This window comes from Leptosomus discolor, chromosome 2 (genome assembly GCF_034619465.1).
Source record: "Leptosomus discolor isolate bLepDis1 chromosome 2, bLepDis1.hap2, whole genome shotgun sequence".
Lineage (NCBI taxonomy): Eukaryota > Metazoa > Chordata > Aves > Leptosomiformes > Leptosomidae > Leptosomus > Leptosomus discolor.
In genome coordinates, this window is record NC_141392.1 from 27,604,043 (window position 1) to 27,622,646 (window position 18,604).

Sequence of the window (18,604 nt, forward strand, 5' to 3'; positions counted from 1 at the left end):
ATCCATAGGACTGGAAGTATTGGTTAGTTTATTACTTCCTCTTCTGTGTTATTTACGTCACTGTACAGCCAGCTTCACTAGTGGTGGGCCATGACCCCATTGTACCAGGTCATGTACAAATATAAAACTGAGCAATCCTGTCTCACAGGGCTTGCAATCTAAGCCAAAGATTAGAGATGCCAGATGAATATGGATACAGGAGGGAGCCCAACAAAACAATAAGATGATATTATTCATGACAGATAGTAGAGAAGGCATGCTAGCCCGAAGTGCAGACATTGTGGGAAACTATTGCTTGACCAGTAAATAATTTAATCCTTGAAGGCAAGCATTTTGAAAACAAGGTTACCATCTGGTTTAAATTGAAAGAGCTCCATCTCAATTCAGAGGAGCTATGCTTGTTTATATTAACTGAAGGAATAGCTTGTAACTGTTGAGGTGAAACTAATTTTTACACTCAGACATGGACCTTCTCTTCTTAGTTACCGTGGAAGATGTTAACGAAGAAGGACCCGTATTTGACAAGCCCTCGTATTACCAGATCCTTCCAGACAATTCCACAGCTGGCACACTGGTAGTAGATATCAATGCAACAGATGAAAGCAAGGGTTATGATGAAGGCATTTTCTACAGTATTTCAGGTATGTTAGAGAAAAAAATCTTATAGGTGTTTATTACTGGGATACTTGCACACTGATAAACTAAGCTGCATGACAGAAGAATGAGATACAATAGCCATAGATTGAAATGGCAGGCTCTGACTGGATATAAGGGGAACAAAAATCCTCTGTGGGGCTAACTAAGTACTGGAACAGGTTGCCCAGAGAGGCTGTCCTTGCAGGTTTTCAGCAACTGATAGATCAAAGCCTTGAGCAACCTGCTCTGATTTTATTCATGACCCTGTTTTGAGACAAGAGGTTGGACTAGAGGCTTCACAAGGGCCCTTCCAGCCCAAATGATTCTGTGACACAGACACAGAATCAAGAGAAGCCAGGTGTCTTGCTCCAAATCAAGCATACAGATTAGGATTTCAACCTGTGTCTCTTAAATCCTGAGCATGTAATTCAGTCACTTGTGTCTGCTGGCTGTGTTGAACATCTCCAACACTTGTTTTTCTGTCTTCAGGTGGAAACTCAGAAGGCCTCTTTAATCTTTCCACTAACACAGGAGTACTCACGTTAACAAGAGATTTATCCAAACAGACTGTTCCCCTGTATTACTCCTTGACAGTCACTGCTATGGATTCAGGTCTGCCACCTCTTTCAACTTCTGTAAAGGTACTAAAATTTTTACCTTAGCATCTACTTGTGTAGTTTATTCTCCTGATTTGTTTTATTCTAAACTAAGTGAAACTACACCAGGAAATAAGTATTAGTGAGGATGCAAAATGGGAAGCAGAATGTCAGTCCCACTTCTGTTTCAGGAACAAGATACAAGATAATTAACAAAGTTATGCCGCTATAGCAATTGCTGGCACACCACCTGTCTTTGTTTTGATCACTCCACTTCCAAAAAGAAAGAAAAAGCTCTAGACTGTGAGGGAGGAAGCTTAGAGGAGCGGAGGCTTCTGTGCAAGGTCAAAGCGTGGGACAGAGGGCATGTAATGGAAGTATGTGAAAGAATGAGCAGGAGATGGCAAATAAGATGCTCCTGTTTATTTTCCTATAATACAAGAAAAAAAAAAATTCTAAATTGAAGACTGAGAAATGTAAATATGATAAAAGAATTTTTTTTTTTACACAGTGCTTATAACTGGCTGATGATCTTTTGCCATTAAATATCACAGATTAGCAGAATTAAAAAAAAAGACTGGAAACGTATATGGATAAAGATATGTAGAAAATTATACTCAACAGAACCTTAAAATATAGACTTATGAGCCATCATTCTTCAAAGTATGGGACAGCAGCTGTCTGGCATCATTTAGAAATAAATTACCTTTATTTTTGTGAAGCAGTAAGTGTTATTTATTCACTGCCTGTCTCCTTTTTTTTCATATATAAAGTAAGTTATAATAATTTTAAAATACTGTATTTACAAGCTCCTGCTCTGGTCATACATTCTCCAGTGGAAGAATTTGTTGCAAATACAGTACCCCTCTCTGAGAGCTGTTTAGCAAGACAAGTCACTTGAGATGTGCTGTACCTGATGAAACAGAATCCCTCTCTATATTTAGGAAAGTGTACAAGTGAACCTAAGCTGATGAGATTGCTGGCAATTTTTCACTAACCTTTGCTGCCTTCAAGGCACTCATGTGTCAAACTCAGCATGCAGCAATCATAGGCTTTTTCTTACTGACAAAGTTCTGGACTTCTGCCATTGCATACCTCAATAGAAAAGTCTGCTAAACCTGAAAACATACCCTCTGGGGTCCTGTCCTTTTCTCTGCAGGTGTCAGTGATGATAGCTCCCATCGACATCTCATTCCCAGTGTTCTCTGAAGCGGTGTATCAGCCTGCCCCTCTGAGTGAGAAGACGCTGCCAAATACATTTGTTGTACAGATCAGCGTGTCGTATAAGGTCCCTGTGGTATACAGTATTGTCCCCGGAGATGAAAAGGGTAAGCTCTTTATGTGAAATGGCAAGGAAGAGGGTGTGTTAAACAACTAGCCCTGCAGAGCACTTAGCTTTTGGATTGTTTCTTCTCTCTCCTTCTGCTTTTATCTCAGTTCTACAGACATTAATACTGGATGTGTATTTACCAGATGTACAAATTTGGTATGGATCAGGTGTGGGCACATGATTGAATTTCTGTCGGATTACCTAGAGCTACATGATACAGAGCTGACTGCACCAGCTGTATGCTTTTTTATGTCTGCTACAGGAAGACCAGGTGGTACCTGATCAGGCATAAAGTTACAGTGACTGGCGAAAGAATACTTAATTCAGCATAAAGACTGCTGGTAGAAAAACTAACTCAGCAACATTTTCTTAACAAATGCGAATGCATAGAGTAAGTTTACATGGGATCAAGTAGATCAGTGCTTTGTCACATGTCACACATCTTTTTTTACTAAACATAGAGCTGGTTTTATTGAATCATCAAACACGCATGCTTTATATTTCTTTTTTGTAAAGTGTTTTGTTTGAAGTTGTGATCTCCCTAAAGTTATTTGCAGAATTCCTCATCTTCAGCAAGAACAGGACTTCATAGGAAATAAAATAATTTCTGACTGAAACAGGGACAAACTGACTGTTTCAGAGGAATGCGAAGACCTCCTGACTGGAGAGTGGTGGAGTGAACTTCTCCCCTTTGGTTCCCAGTGGACCTTTTCAATTATTTGGTTTTGTTAATTACAGCCCTGGATATATCTGACATTCTCATAAATCCGTGTTGAATTTTCTTTTGTTCTTTGAAGACTACTGTAACATACGATATACACAATGTACAGTTTGCATTGAAGGGGTCATATCTTCAGGTTTAACTAATAAAATCATAAACAGAATAATTTCTATTTTTCTTAAATAGGGTATTTCACTATCGATTCATTCACTGGTGTCATAAGAACAAGAAAGAACTTGAAACCGGAAGATTTTCCAGTAATTTTCAGTGTGCGGGCAACAGATTCATCTCATGCCAGCATATTTAATGAAGCTTTTGTGAATGTGGAAGTTATTGACGAAAATGATTTCCCTCCAGTTTTCCCATACTCTTTACTAGAAGAAAGATTGGAAGAGGTAAGAAAATGGCCTCCAGACTGAATCACAATAATAATTATTATGATGATAATAAAAATAACAATAATAATGATGACAATAATAATAATTATGATGATGATCTTTTGGTAAGCATACAAGTAAACATTCTGGCACCAGACAGGGTTGCCATTCTCTTCTGCCATATCATGTTTTAAGGTTTATTTCAAGCTGAAAATCACAATACATGAAGAGAATGGTCTAGAAGTGTGGACATATTGAAGGAAAAGTGAATCTTTTGCAAATAAGGGGCTCCATGAAGGAAAAACAGCCACTCCCTTTTGCATATTTGTACACAGAGAATATTCTTGTGCATTTGAAATCTAGTGGATGTGCTGGGCACCTCATAGACTCTCACTCAGCCTTTTGTAAGGGAGCATCATACAGAGAAGTAGCAGGCAAAAGTCTCTGATTTAGCAACACTTCTCCTCTTGCTCATGTACAATCTGTTGTGATTCTTCCTGGCACAAAGTAATCGGCAGCAGAAAGCAAGCCAGATTTCAGTCTGTGGCTGTTACCTTACGATAGCCGACAAAAGAAGCCACAGCATTTAATTATGCAAAAGCATCTAGCTCCACATCTCATTCTTCAGTTTTCAAACAACACTTTTCATGCTTTAATCTGCTAGCTACTTTTTAAAAAGGAATTACATTGATCATGTTTACATTTTATGTAGCGCGTACCTTGCCTTTGAGATTCCCAGTTGATTCACACACATTGTCTTTATCAGGTACAACTGATTTAAAATCTAGTCCATTTCTAAGATTGAGTTAAATATAGGTTTAATTATTACACCTATTTTTAATGTTCCCAGTTAGTTTAATGGAGCAGAGTTAGAATCACATTTCCCAACCTCAAAAATTGATTTCAACATGAAATATTTACCCAGTAAGAATTGCTGGATGCCCTGTTGGATCAAATAACTTCAGATCAGGTCTCAAATGGCTGTGCAAGTGAAATGCTGATATTTACTGTCAATCTTGATGCAAACGATATTTTTAAAAAGGAAGAAGTAGATTACTTATTTTGAAAAGAGTAATTATTAGCCAAATAGTGTTCAGAAAGAAACATGATTTTGAAGTTGACAACATCCATTGAGTTTCACAGGTGTAGAGACTGTTCAACATGAATAATTCCTCAACAGCAAGTCAGATGCTTGAGGTTAACATTTGGCCTTTTTGAAATGATGGTGATTTTTCTTCCCAAAGATTGCTGCTGTAGGTAGAGGCATGGGGGAGGAAATAGTTCTTTTCTGTAAATTAGGGAAAACAAGAAATTTTCCTACTGTGCTGAACGAATTGTATAGTTTGATTTTAAAATATCTATGCTATTGTAAGTGTATGCAGTAACTGTTAATTGCCCCCCCCCCCCTTCACATAATTTAAGAAATTGCAGCTAACCACTCTCTGACTGCCTCAATCTGTTCTTCATCCACAGAATTTACCTGCTACTCAGATCATCCAGCTGAAAGCTCAGGATAATGATACGGGTAGAAATGGTTTGCTAACATATGGTATTCTTAGTGGAGACAGACTAAAATTCCGGATAGATGAAGCAACTGGAATTCTTTATTCCACTGCCTCCTTTGATTATGAAGAGGAACCTACAGAGTATCAGGTTTGCTTTAGATTTCTTAAGTCCTCGTTACTGAGAACACTTCAACTTTCCCTTGGTTAAGAGATGGCACTTTTGGTTTTGTTTAGCTTGGCATTGCTTGAACACTTTATGCGTTGTTTTAGAATATGAGCATCTCAAGATGTGATGCATTATTAAAGCCTTTAGATTACAATGAAATTCAAGCAAGGCTTATTGTTTACCTGTCCTACAAACTGTCAACACTTCAGCACATGAATAACTAACAGTTCACAAGAAAAGCTCAAGTATTAAGTGCTGTCTGTTTGCTTGAATCTGTACTGGACTGAGATCTTTCAGATACAATTCTTGGTTAATTTTCTTTATTGTTGCTGCCACTGCTGGGCATCTTTCATGATCTTGTTTTGCTTCAACCAAAAATATTGGTGAATTTGTTCGTTCTACAGAAAAAGACTTTGATCCAATACTACTTAAGCTTTCAGTAATAATTTTGAGGGGAATGCAGAATTCACTTTACATTTCTAAGAATACTCCAAAGTTTAAAATTCACCAAAATATTTTTTTAATCCTATGTAAGTACCTATTTGTATGATTTCTCATTACCAGTAATTGTGTGACTTACAGGTTGTGATATATGCTGAAGATGATGGAATCCCTGAGAAGAAACGAGGTTACTGCACAGTTGTCATAAAGATCGTTGATGTTAATGACTGGTCACCTCTCTTTGATCCAGTGACTGAATTCAGTGTGAATGAAAATGCGCCTGTGGGATTCATAGTTGGAAAAATCACAGCAACGGACAGAGACACTGGAGACAATGCCTTTGTTCTATATAGCCTTACAGGTAACAAGAAATTCTCTCACTGCAGTGGAACAACTGTCACTGTGTTGTCTGTACTGTTAGAAGCATAAATAGCATTATGTGTGTTATCTCCTAACCCCTTTCCACATAAGCCACGAAGGTTAGCTTTGACCTAGTTTGGTATTTTACTAATTTATGGTTATACAAATTTCAAACTGATTGACTAGGAACTTCTTTCGCAGAAACTACAAATTGTTGTGCTTTTAATCATTCTTTTAATTCTGCTAAAAATCAGCTTTTTAAAAAAATCTTTAGATACTCGACTGCTGTAGTTGTAATCAGCGGGAATAATTTTGACAGAAAAAGATGCCCGTAGCTTTCCTGAGTGAGGTCTAGGGCCTAATTCATCCCTGCCTTGTAGAACCCGTTGTGCCTGTGCCAAGTGTTAAACACTGCTAAATTAAGCCGCTCCTTAGGTTATGGACTGTGAGCATTTCACAGCTTACAAGGAGCAGACGTAAATGGTATCGCAAGTGTGTCAGGGACCTGCTTCACTATTGGGGGCTGCTGGAGAGCTGTATTCTTCACCCTTTTGGACACCTTTACCTCTGCAGCAGAAGTGCCACAACAGACAGCAGGTCACCTACTCTGCTACCTCAGATCTCTGCCCAGACTGTGAATATAGAGTGCCTTCAATTTCATTTTACATTAATGCACCAGCTTGTGAACTGCAGTGACTAGGAGCTCTGATTTGTGCTTCCTGTCACATTTAACTGTGGTAGCTGATGGCATTACAGTTAAGAAGAGCGCCCATTTTGCCACTGCCTTTAAATCTGACAGAGGTGGAGCTTTAGACCCCTCTGGACCAAAGCCTGCAGGAGTTGAACTAGTTGTTTTTGTTGTATGGACCATCAACAGCAATGTGTATACAGTTTATATGTTTTTGGAGTCTTTTATTTCCAATATGCACTCAGACTTTGAGGCTGCTTTGGACAAAGGTGGCCAGAACCATGAAAGTCACTGCCAGGTCTTTTGGAAGTCAGACGGATTTCTCTTTAGATCTGTGTGCCACTCAGTCCACCTTCATTAGAGACAGAATAAATTCAGTGACATCTCCTCTTAGAGATCTTGGCAGGAGCACTGTCTTGTTACAGTGCTTCATGACCGTTGCAACCAGCAAACATGCGACTGAACATGCAGGTCAGGACTGTAAAAGTGCCTGGGAACACCTCTAATCTCCTCTAAGAGTTGCACAGGCTTAGAGGAACTTGCTTCCAGAGATTCACGCCAGAACTCCAATGTGCTCTTCCTCATCATTTGTGTGCCTCAAGCACCACTGCTTTTTGAGTGTGGCAGATGTATATGCAAACCTGTTAACCCATTCTGACCCATATTTCAAATGCTCACCCACTCAAAATATTTTCTGTTTTTCTTCTACGTTATCTATATGATATTTAAAAAAATGTTCTAAGGAGCTCAAGACACAAGTAAACATATAATTTAAAAGCATAGTTAATTATGTGCTCTAAGATGTATTAATTGATAATGCTTCTTTATAAATGTATCTCAGGTGGTGGAGGAAATATATTTGAAATAGATGAAATACATGGCAACATTAAGATAAAGACCTCTCCGGACTATGAAACCATGAATAAATACAACCTCACAGTGAATGCAGTCAACAATAAATCTGCCCCTTTCCATCAGGTAAAAGACCGTTATTGTAATGAACAGCGACTCATTCAGAGTGGATTTTGAACTAGTGGGAGGGAGATCGATCAAAGACATTTATTGTGTGAAACAAATTAGTCACCTAATCATGTTTAGGGTCAGACTTTTGTGACCTTCGTCCATGCTGAGTAGTATTATACTACATAATTAGTTGAAATACTTCAAAATCATGCATGGTAGAATTTGACCCTGAATTGTTTGCACACTAACCTGTGCTGGGGAACTGGAATTCTTGCCTGCTGCTGTTAGTGCTGTAAGTGCCCTGATAATTTTTCATGGGAGAAAAAGTAATTTTCAGCAAATTGTTCCAGTTCTGCTGTATTTCTTTTACTTGAAAAGATATTACACACTTATTTAACAGAATAGCAGCAGTAGGACATGCTGGCCTCCTAAACACAACCTGTTCTTACTCATTCAGACACCTTTCAAGAAGTAGAATCCTACTGCAACGTTGAATTCCTGCCCCTCTTGTACTAAAATCCTGTAGTGATCTCTGATGTTTACTTCACAAAATTAAACTTACAGTATTTCACTACGGCATTTTCAAAGTCAAATTTATACTTTGTTGCATATGCAAATAACAAAAAAAAATCTCTAAAGACTCTAAATACCCTAAAATGCATGAAACCATTTTGTTTTATAGGCAACTACTCATGTCACTGTTCTAGTGATTGATGTGAATGATAATGCTCCAGTATTTGCTCAGAATTCCTATTCCGCTTCCATAAACATGATTAATCCTGTAGGTGCTCTTGTCATAACTGTGAGCGCTACCGACAAAGATCAGGTAACTACGCGTGTTTGATTTTGACACCGCTTTAAGCTGCAGTCCAAATACATTTTTCTCCGTTCTCTAGGCATGAAATACCAAATGTAGCAGAAACTGAATTCTGATTGACTAACAGCACTGGGAATTGGAAATGAGAACTTTTGATGTTTCTGCCTTGACACTGATGTACTCCCTGTCTTTGGGCGTGTTTCTTCAGCTGTATTTGCCTTAATTTTTCCCCTTATTATACGGAGTTGTACTGGTCTTTTGGAAGTATACAAGGACTGAAGTAATTTAGTGTCTGTGAAGTTATTTGAACTTCTGAAATAGAAGAATCTCTAAAAGCTAAACATTATATAGTTGACTTGAGCATGGAAATGTCTACTTACCAAACATCTCTGCCTTGTGGTATCCCAGCCAATTCTCTCTGTCCCCATTCTTTAAAGTAATTTTTTTTCAGTATATCTGTACTGCACCCATCAAGTAGTATCCAAGCACTGGCAGAGATGTCCAGTAATCAACCAGATCACCATGACAACATCACTACTAATTATGTCATTTAAAAGATGAAACATCTAGAAGTGACAAGTAAGTAGGTGTAGCAGGTGCCTTCCTATTTCGTCTTGCATCATTTTGGTTAAAATAGCTGCAGCTGTGGTATTTTGCTGCAAATAATCTAATGGCACCTTTTAAAATCATCCATCTCAATGATTTTTTTTTTTTTTTTATAAAAAGTGAAGTTGTTTACAAAAGTTGGTGGACTCTGAGATATGCATTGGGACCCTAATGAAACTCATCCTTCAGACAATAGGTCTGGTCCTCTGCCGTGTAGAGTGCCACTCATCCTTCCTGTTGTGCCACCTTTTCAGGATGCTAGGGCCAAGTCCAGCACTGAAGTTGTTAGTCTTTGTCTCTGTTCCTCCCTGTTCCTGAAATAATTGTAAGTCTACAGATTACTTAGTGGCAACAGATGTTCATGGTAGGGTTTGATCCTGCTGCTGCAGAGCCATAGAAGAACAGAATACAATGCTTTTCAGAAATACAGATCCAAGTGCAATAGAGCAAATCCTAAGGGTTTGTCAAAATGGCTTGTCCCAGGAAAGTAATGTGCATAGAGTAAAATGTGCCAAACCCTCCTGTGGCAGGCAGGAATAGGGCTTACCCTCACAGCAGTGGGGAGGCTGTGCTTCTCCTCGAGGTGTGGAAAGGATCCAAGTGACTTTGGCTTATTATTATTGACATCACACCTTTAGATCACTCTCACTACTCAGACTGCCCCCCTCTACATGTGTCATTGACTTAATTTCATTAGAGAATTTTTTTTTTCACATTTTTACTGTGTAAGTGGGCAACTGCTTGTGCATTTTCTTCTGCTTTGTGTTTTTATCAGCACCCATCCTACCATAGCTAACCCCAAGTTTTTATTCTCGAAATAAATTCACCATTCTTGAAATAAATTTGCTAGAGACATTTAAAGATCATCAGATCTCTTGTTTTAGTGTTTGTCCTATGCTTCAAAATGTACTCCCAGTGCATGTAGTTCTTCAGTATTGCCATGGGAATTTTTTTGGATCTTTGAACATCAGAATTAAGGGGGGGGGGGGGGAGGGGGGGGCGGGGGGAATGGGAGGCTCTGCCTGTTGGCTCTTTTCTCCACTGCTCCTCGTGTGTTACAGCTTAAGCACAAAGTAGCTCCGAGCGTGATTCTTTCTAGTTATTTAAAATGCCTTTGGCATTCTATCCATTTAAGCATGGAAATATTGAGATTCCGGTGAGTCTGTACTATTGGACTTGGGGCACTGAAATAATGTGGTCCTGCAAGCAACAGTTACATGAAGTTGTGTTCCTTTCATGGCAGGGACAAAATGGCCTTATTGAGTACTACATCCTCCCTGATCAAAACTTCAGCCCATTCTTCCTGATAGAAGATATGAGTGAGGGGAAAATAATTACAACTGGAAACCTGTCTAGATCTGGAGAGATCCATTTAACAGTGATGGCTAAGGACAAGGGCTTTCCGTCTTTAAATGACACTGCTCTGATTACTCTTAATGTGTTTGACAACCGTCCATTTGCTCCTCAGTTTAATGAGAACGAAATCAGGTGAGGCTTTCATATTAACTTATATAACTGGTACATATTCCTCAGGTAGTGGAAAACACAGTAAACACTTATATCTCAAAGCTTGCCAATGCAACAACTGCTGGGAAATGTAACACTATGTTTTATCATTTATTTTCTATATTAGCATTTCCATTTCGGAAAACACAGGAGTGGATTATTTAATTTACGCTTTTACTGTGGTTGAAACTTCAGGAAAACCAATTGGTTATACAATTGTATCTGGAAATGAAAAAGGTGGGTACTATTTCCCTTATGAGTTAAAATAGCTAAGATAACAGAATAACCTGTCTTTTGTGTGGTAGATGTACCTGTATGTAAATGAGGACATGGAGAGCAAGGATAAAAAATTCTGTCCTTTTTTTAAAAGAAGAAAGGACACAAAGAATTTTTTAGAGCTCTTCAGCATGGACTTTGTTAATCTGGCTAAAGAGGGGGCAGTAACTTGCTAGAAAATGGGTTCCTGTAGTCTTAAGTTAGGATAATTTGCAGGCTGAGGGAGCGAAAATAGAAAGCCGTTGTTAGTAGCTTCCTCCCTGCCAATCATTTTTAGTCTATCATTTCCTTGAACTTGCACCTATGCCAGGGCACCTCCCCTCCATTCGCTTTTGCAGCTGTGCTGCGACTCCCTTTCGCGCACAAAAAAGGAAATAACTAGAAATTGAGAGAAAATTTTGAAATCGGTGAAAAAGGAGTTGTGCAACAAGAAGCTGCAATCCTGTTTTCCAAGTATGTTCCTCCTTTACACGTTTAAGGCCTGTTTGGTCTGGGATAGGGCCCCAGCTGGGATGCCTTTGCTGCTCAGCCAGTGGAAGCATTGTGTTTCATGTTCTTAAGAGCAGAGGACACATGGAAACATCCTGAGAGCAACTAAGACACAGGAGGTGGGAGGGGTACAAGTGAAACAGTAGCTGTAACAACAAAGATGCATGTTTTTCCTTTCAGGTCATTTTAGATTGGATCCGAAAAGTGGTCAGCTGAGAACAGCAATTAATTTGAACTACGAGGAAGTTTCTCAGTATGTGATTTTAATTGAAGCAAATGAAAATGTCTTATTTGCTGCAGAAGTCCAGCGTTCAGGTAACTTTTTGCTTTGGAGGTCATTCCAGCTTAAATCAGTGGCAACGAACACATCTTCTGTGTTTGCAACCAAATACAGGAATCACGAGGCTTTTAAAAGTCTGATACAACAGGTGAAAAGCTGAAGGCCAAGGCTGCGCAGAGAAAAGCCAGCAGCCTTCCTCCAAGGGTGCAAACCCTCACAGGGCCCTACCGTGGTCTCAGAAAAGAATATAATAGCTGGGCATTGGAATCCTTAGCAGGAACTGGAGGAACCTGCCTGTCCCTTGCCTGGTACAGCACAGCGAGCTGGAGAGGGCTGAGAGGAGCAGTGCTGTCACCTTTTGCCTTGAACTGCCTGCTCCTACTGAAGCCCTAGGAGGAGGGAGATAGGGCTCCTCTGGGTACATTGCTGCTGTGTTCCCTTTCTTCTCCCTCTTCCTCACATGCAGCAGAGATACTGCTGCAAAGCCTCAGGCTGACCCAGCCTTTGGAAGCTGTGCTTTGCTGGTGTTTGTTGTTGCAGTTAATTTGTCTTTGTTTAACAGGCCTGTTTGCTCAAAACGTGGCAATGCTGACAATCTCAGTGCAGGATGTAAATGAAGAGCCCACATTTTTGAAAAATGCCTACTCTGCCCGGATACCGAACTCTGTGCCGTACAAGTACCCAGTTATTTTAGTTCAGGTGGAGTATCTTTCTGTGCTCTTCATGAGGACAGAAATCTTTTGAAAGATTTGGACTTCTTCCACAGTTAAACTGGGTTAAAGGAGCTGTTAAAAGTGTTCTTGAAAGCTTGAGACACATTCTGCCCGTCATCCAGGTTTAACATAACACTGGTGAAGGATGGGGTGTCTAGGGAACTGGTCCATACCTGTCCTACCAGTGGGTCTGTCAGAAGAGCTATACAGTCTGTTCCGACTCATGCTGTTGTTACGGATTACATATTGCACAGAATGCTGTTCTCTCTTTGGCACCATAACGAGATAACTTCGTTATCTATCAGACCCAAAAGGGAAATTAATTACAAAGCAGAGCAGTTCTCATCCTTTTCTAAGTCTGGTGTTATCCCTCAGTTATAGCCTGCTCCTTTTACGCTTGCAGCTGTAGAATCCTCCAGACATTATGGTAAATGTATGTCTCCTTTTATACCCTTGATCTGAGAGTTTGTGCCCCACTTTGTTTAGTGCAAAGTGAAAAATACGACAGCACTATCCTAGAACACTCCAGTCTTACAAACAGAAACTGCAGAGTTTAGTGATTGACGAGCAATGTGCAGCCCAAAAGCCACAAGCTGAGTTTCACAAATCACCTTTTTTTAAACCCAGGCCACAGATCCAGATTCAGGAGACAATGGACTTCTGCTGTACAGCTTAGTGAATAATCAAATGAGTGAGTTTGACATCGATGAAAATACAGGGCAGATTTTTACAGTTTCTGTAGCAGGAAAGGCTGGAACATTTTATCTGGAAGTCCAAGCTGCAGACCAAGGCACAAGAAGACTCACAGCCCGGACAACAGTCAATGTAAGGAAGATTGCTATTTATAGCCCTGATTTGCTTCCATGTCAAAACTCTGTATACAAGAAGGGTTAGTTTGGTAACGACAAAAAAGATTACTTAACACCATATGGTGAGACTGTCAGATACACCAGTTTTTACGACACATTTTCAGGCCAGAATTATGAGGTTGCCATTTCCATTGACATACAAAAATATGGCATGAAGACTGACTCTTAGAGGACAATTATTTCAATTATTTTATATCAGAGGGGTTTTTTTCTTCTTCTTTTTTTTTTTTTTCTTTAGTCAGTCTAAGACAGGTACAAATGCTTTAGAAATCCTTATATGTGTTTTATTTATTAGGTAACTGTTGATTCCAGTTCCAGTAACAACCTTGTGGTGGTGGTACTTAATCAGAAGATCAATGTTGTTGAAAGAAACATTGCTGAAGTAAAAAGGTATTTTTGAAAGTGTGAAGCTTTATTCTGATGTAATATCTAATGACAAAGTTGAGTCCCTTTGAGACAGGGGTCTGACAGCCTACAGGGGAGGTGATACAGTCAGTGCCCATGAAAAGCTAGGCCTTCAACTTCATGTAGTTCGGAATAATTTGAGGGAATTCACAGGAATCCACCAGTTATTACCTGGTAAGATTTTGGCCTGAGCTGACGAATGTCAGAGGTCATCGGACTAGATGATTCCGAGAGGTCTCTTCCCACCTCAATGTTTCTGTGATTTTTAACAGCCTAGGATAAAGGTTTTCATGGACAGCAGGCCCAAGATACAAGTGTGGAGATGGATAGGATAGAAGCCACAAACCAAACCCGCTTTTGCTACAGGTGAAAGACCTCCCCTGTGGAACAGCAGCACAGCTTCTCAAGGAGGTCTCAGCCCTACGGTGCTAGCAGATTAGCTAGTGATGTGCGGATGGCCAGATTAAAATAAAAAACATATTTTGGCTTTTTTTGCATGTTAATGAAGACACAAGATCTTTTATTTCATTATACATAACCATATCTTTACATTAGAAATATTGAGTCCTGTGCTTTTGAGGGGAAATCACTTTGAAAGTTGGAAAAATGAGTTTGTGATGTTGACACTGTTATGGCACACGTTTCTTCTTGGTAAAAATTAAATGGAAACCATAGAGCTGCTCTGCTGCTTTCTTTGGAGCAGCTGGTACTGACTGCTATCAGAATGATGGATTAACTGGGCCAATGGTCCAATCCAGCATGAAAATCTCTCTGTGAAAAAGGAGGAGAAAACAGTGAGGATTATGGGACTGAATTTTCCTCCTCCTCACCTTTACTCTTTAATAATACTTTATGGTTATCACTGCCTATATTTACAAAAAAAGCATCTCAAGCATAAAATAAGCCATATGTTGTTTGAGAAGCATGACTAAAATACATGATATGCTATGCAGTATTGGTTATGAAATCTAGTTGTAAGGATTTGTTAACCCTTCCTTTCTCTAATTAATTGCTCAGTTATGCTAATGGCACTTATCTAAGAATTTTCAGGCTACGTACAAAAGCTATACAGCATCCACTAACGAAAAGTATCTTTGCTTACCAATCAGAGACAAGGACTGGATTTTTTTCCCCTCTGTTACTCAATCACTCCACGATATTAGGCAAATAGCTTAATTCCTTTGCTGATGATAATCCTACTTTTTTACCTGCTTAGGTTAAAATACTAAATATCTGCAAAACGTTGCATTAAATACTACTTTTCTACCCTTTAATTTCCAGAGTAAAATATTTGTCATTGCCCAGTTATTTTAAAATGTTTTCTTAATATGCTGGCAGGGTCCTGGAAGATAAACTTGCGTGGAATGTATACATCATTGATGCTTATTCCAATGAGTTTGAGGGAAAAGCAAGAAGCAGCACTGACATAACCTATTTAAAAATCATTGCTTTTGATGAGGCAAACCTGGAAGTACCTGCAGAAGATGTAAAAAGGTCTGTATGGCAAAGTGTGTCTTCTGGGTGTCAGAGCGATGCAGCTAGGTTTTGTTTCCCTTAAAATTGTGAGTGCCTTGGACTGGACAGGTTTAGATAAAATTTTATCTGAGACTTACCTCAAGGCTTAAATGGAACTTTTAGAATTCAGAAAGCTTTCATTATTTATCGAAAGGTAATTTTCAGAGCTTGTCAAAAACACGAATAAGGCTGTTTAGTTTAAAAGTCAGTTTTATAGAAAACTGAAGCAGAAATAATAGAATTAAAATAGATATTGACTTCACTTCAAAATTGAGAATGCTGATTTAAAAACTTGCACTTTAGGTGTATTTTACATTTGTTTCATGACACGACAGTGTTATGAACACACATTCTTACAAACATTCTATGAAGGGCAGCTGCTATCTAAACGCACGATTTCTAGACTCAATGCCTCTTAAACTAGTAATGGTTTGTGGCCAGTATTCCTAATGGAGCCTGTGGTCACAGGGAGCACTCCGCACAGATGAACCTCTTCCTCTGGGGAACGCGCTATAGGTGTCTGTAGGACCATATGCATCTGCCATGATCTGGATTTAGAGGGTACTGACCTCTCAGGCTCAATTTTCCAAGCTTTGCAGCATTTTAGTCCGTAAGCACCAGGGATGGTAACTAGAAAACTGAGTTTTTCCTGAATGAAAGATGTGACAAGTCTGAATCATCTGAAAAGGTCTGGGTGGACCAGGGAGTGGCATTTTGTTATTTTCTTTCACTACTCTTCAAACCAAAGTGAAGGTCTGATAAATCATCAGCATTTTGCTCTTCTATCTTCAGAAAACTTAGGGAGCAGAAGAGTAATATTGAGACAGAACTGGAGGAAATATTTTCAACATCTGTTACTGCTGCCATAGAAGAGGCTCCTGCAGACTCAGCAACCCCTGAACTCATTGCGACAATCGTGCTCAGTGTTCTCCTAGCCTGCGCCCTCATAGCCTTCCTGGCATATGTACTTCTTACTATAAAAAGGAAAAGGTACAAATAGTTTTACTTTAACAATATAATTTAGACTTACAACTAACAAGTTTACTTTAAATGCCAACTCGAAAACTACTTACCTGACAAATCACTGGTATTTGCATGGAGTATTGCCTAAGGCTTGCTATAAATCAAAATGCCTGGTGGTGTACTGTATGTACTAGACATACTACGTGTAACTGACAGGTGGTTTCTTCTTGTGTTTGTCACATAGCAACAGCAGAAACAAATGGTTTTAAAAACAGAGTAATGTGGATAGCAGAAATTTCAACTGTGAAGGAGAGCACGAGTCACTGTATTAATATATCCACATAAGTCGTCTTCTCTAATCAAGGGAGGTTTCGCTGCTAACTTCAGTGGCAGCAGGACCACGTAGTAGAGGAAAACAAATAAATTTCCAGGAAGGCAGCGGGTATTTACCCTGTTACCGTTACAGAAAAATAGGAAAGAGTGGTCAGGCATTGGAACAGGCTGCCCTGGGAGGTGGTGGAGTTGCCATCCCTGGAGGTGTTCAAAAGATGTAGAGATGTGGCGCTTAGGGACGTGGTTTGGTGGCGGGCTTGGTAGTGTTAGGATAGTGGTTGGACCTGATGATCTTAAAGGTCTTTTCCAACCAAAATGATTCTGTGATTCTATGAAATACTCCAAACTAATCCCCAGAATAATACTGAAAATAAATGTTGTGTATTAAACTTACGACACAAATGCTTCATGTTCTGCTTTTAAAACAACTGTAAAGCAAATCTTCAAAAAGAATTAACAATTTTATTTTAATGTGCTTTTCATTTTCAGAAAGTATAAGCAACAGTATTTGATTAAGAAGCGAGCTGAAATTATGGAGGGAATTGATAATCTGTGTGCAACTGACAAAAATGGAAGTCTGAAAAGTTTGGGGAAACTAGAACACATGAATAATGTGTAAGTAGAATGCTGCTATCACAAATTTATACAAAATAGCATATCAAAAGATGTGGTTCTAGTTTATTCTGGTAAAATAGGATTTTCCTTGTATCTTTCACTAGTCTATAGGTCGATTTTTAAGAATGCTTAAATTATAAGTTAAAAACTCTATGCTGGAAGGAAGAGAATACCTTTTAATCCTTTTAATTAGGCAAATTCCTACTTTTTAGCAAACTGTTAAGCCTTATGCAGAAAAAACCCTTCAGGATACAAGAAGTTACTTCACATTCCCCTGGGGTAAAACCCCAGTAATTTTGAGATCAGTGTACATGCTGCTGTCAGTTTGAGAGGGGCTAAGAATTTGTCACATAACTATTTGCAATCTCGGGGTGTTAGAAATTCTCTTAACTCTCTTTCAGGAAAACTGAAACAATAGCTTTTAGCAACATGAAACACACCAAAGGAGGTGATGCTGTCAAAGGCGTACTTCAGGCTGATGAAAAATGCGATTACCTTGAGACGCTAGATTGCAACAGTCAACATGAAGAAAATGTAGCATCTGAAAAAGCCACTAGACCTAGAACTGTAGATGCCCAGCCCACTGCAGAATTCACAACAAAACAGGTATTAGCTTTTAAATTGCAAAGAATGGAGTGAAAGATGTTTTATTATTATTCATCAAATAACGCGAAGAATTATCCAAAAAAAAGTAAATTTGTGACAGAACTAAAAAAAAAAAAAGTCTTACATGAAGTAATGAAAATCTTTGAGGAGGAGCTGTGTTTTGTCCCTGTTTAGGACGAGGAGGCCTTTGTAACCCAGAGAACGGTGACTCTCTTCCATCGTTTACAGCATCTGTACAGTAAGGGGTTCTCATGTGCTGCTCCTAAAACTTGTCAGCCTTGAAAATGAGGCTTTCCTTGTAACCTTCAAGTTATAGAACTTCTACTGCTTAGAGGTTGTCCACACTCTACCATTTGTAGTTTCCTGCCTCATCTGTATTACTTATGTTTTCTTGCAGGGCTGCCTTCTGACAGGTACAAATCAAGAGTCAGCTCTTCCCTTGGCACCTGATGCCACAACACACGCCCCTGAAAAAGAAATAAAAGGAGTAAAATTTTCTGAAGTGGCAATTATTTTGGATGCAGAGCCTGAAGATGATGAGCCTGATGACAGCGATGTATTTTTTTCACCACGGTGAAGAAAACTTTTAGGAAAACCACAGTGACATTCATTGGGACAGTACAGAAATAAATGTGCAACAAGAATATGGGAACGCTATCCAGATTTTAATTCCTGCTCCTCGTGTTTGTGCTGTAAGAGGCAGACAAGGAAGCAAACAAGCAGTAGGCTGGAAGGGCTGCAGAACGGTTGCAATGCAAGGCTGCTTTCCTAAAAGTGCATTTAACTTCTTATGGCACGTGTAAAACGGCAAGAGAATAAAACCGATTC

The 18,604-nt window shown here is 39.2% G+C and overlaps 1 protein-coding gene across 1 annotated transcript in view; it reads left to right on the forward strand.

The window, feature by feature from the left end:
- LOC104348216 (protocadherin Fat 4) overlaps positions 1 to 18,353 on the forward strand; it is a 42,421-nt gene extending 24,068 nt beyond the window's left edge. Inside the window, exons 26-44 of the mRNA XM_086460383.1 lie at positions 483 to 641; positions 1,126 to 1,277; positions 2,392 to 2,560; positions 3,470 to 3,678; positions 5,134 to 5,313; positions 5,914 to 6,133; positions 7,662 to 7,798; positions 8,466 to 8,609; positions 10,450 to 10,694; positions 10,840 to 10,949; positions 11,658 to 11,792; positions 12,320 to 12,456; positions 13,098 to 13,295; positions 13,635 to 13,729; positions 15,083 to 15,238; positions 16,052 to 16,249; positions 17,045 to 17,170; positions 17,572 to 17,776; positions 18,174 to 18,353. Coding sequence (XP_086316509.1) covers positions 483 to 641; positions 1,126 to 1,277; positions 2,392 to 2,560; positions 3,470 to 3,678; positions 5,134 to 5,313; positions 5,914 to 6,133; positions 7,662 to 7,798; positions 8,466 to 8,609; positions 10,450 to 10,694; positions 10,840 to 10,949; positions 11,658 to 11,792; positions 12,320 to 12,456; positions 13,098 to 13,295; positions 13,635 to 13,729; positions 15,083 to 15,238; positions 16,052 to 16,249; positions 17,045 to 17,170; positions 17,572 to 17,776; positions 18,174 to 18,353 — 3,155 coding nt within the window. The remainder of the gene's footprint in view (positions 1 to 482; positions 642 to 1,125; positions 1,278 to 2,391; positions 2,561 to 3,469; positions 3,679 to 5,133; positions 5,314 to 5,913; positions 6,134 to 7,661; positions 7,799 to 8,465; positions 8,610 to 10,449; positions 10,695 to 10,839; positions 10,950 to 11,657; positions 11,793 to 12,319; positions 12,457 to 13,097; positions 13,296 to 13,634; positions 13,730 to 15,082; positions 15,239 to 16,051; positions 16,250 to 17,044; positions 17,171 to 17,571; positions 17,777 to 18,173) is intronic.
- Positions 18,354 to 18,604: the final 251 nt, after the last annotated feature.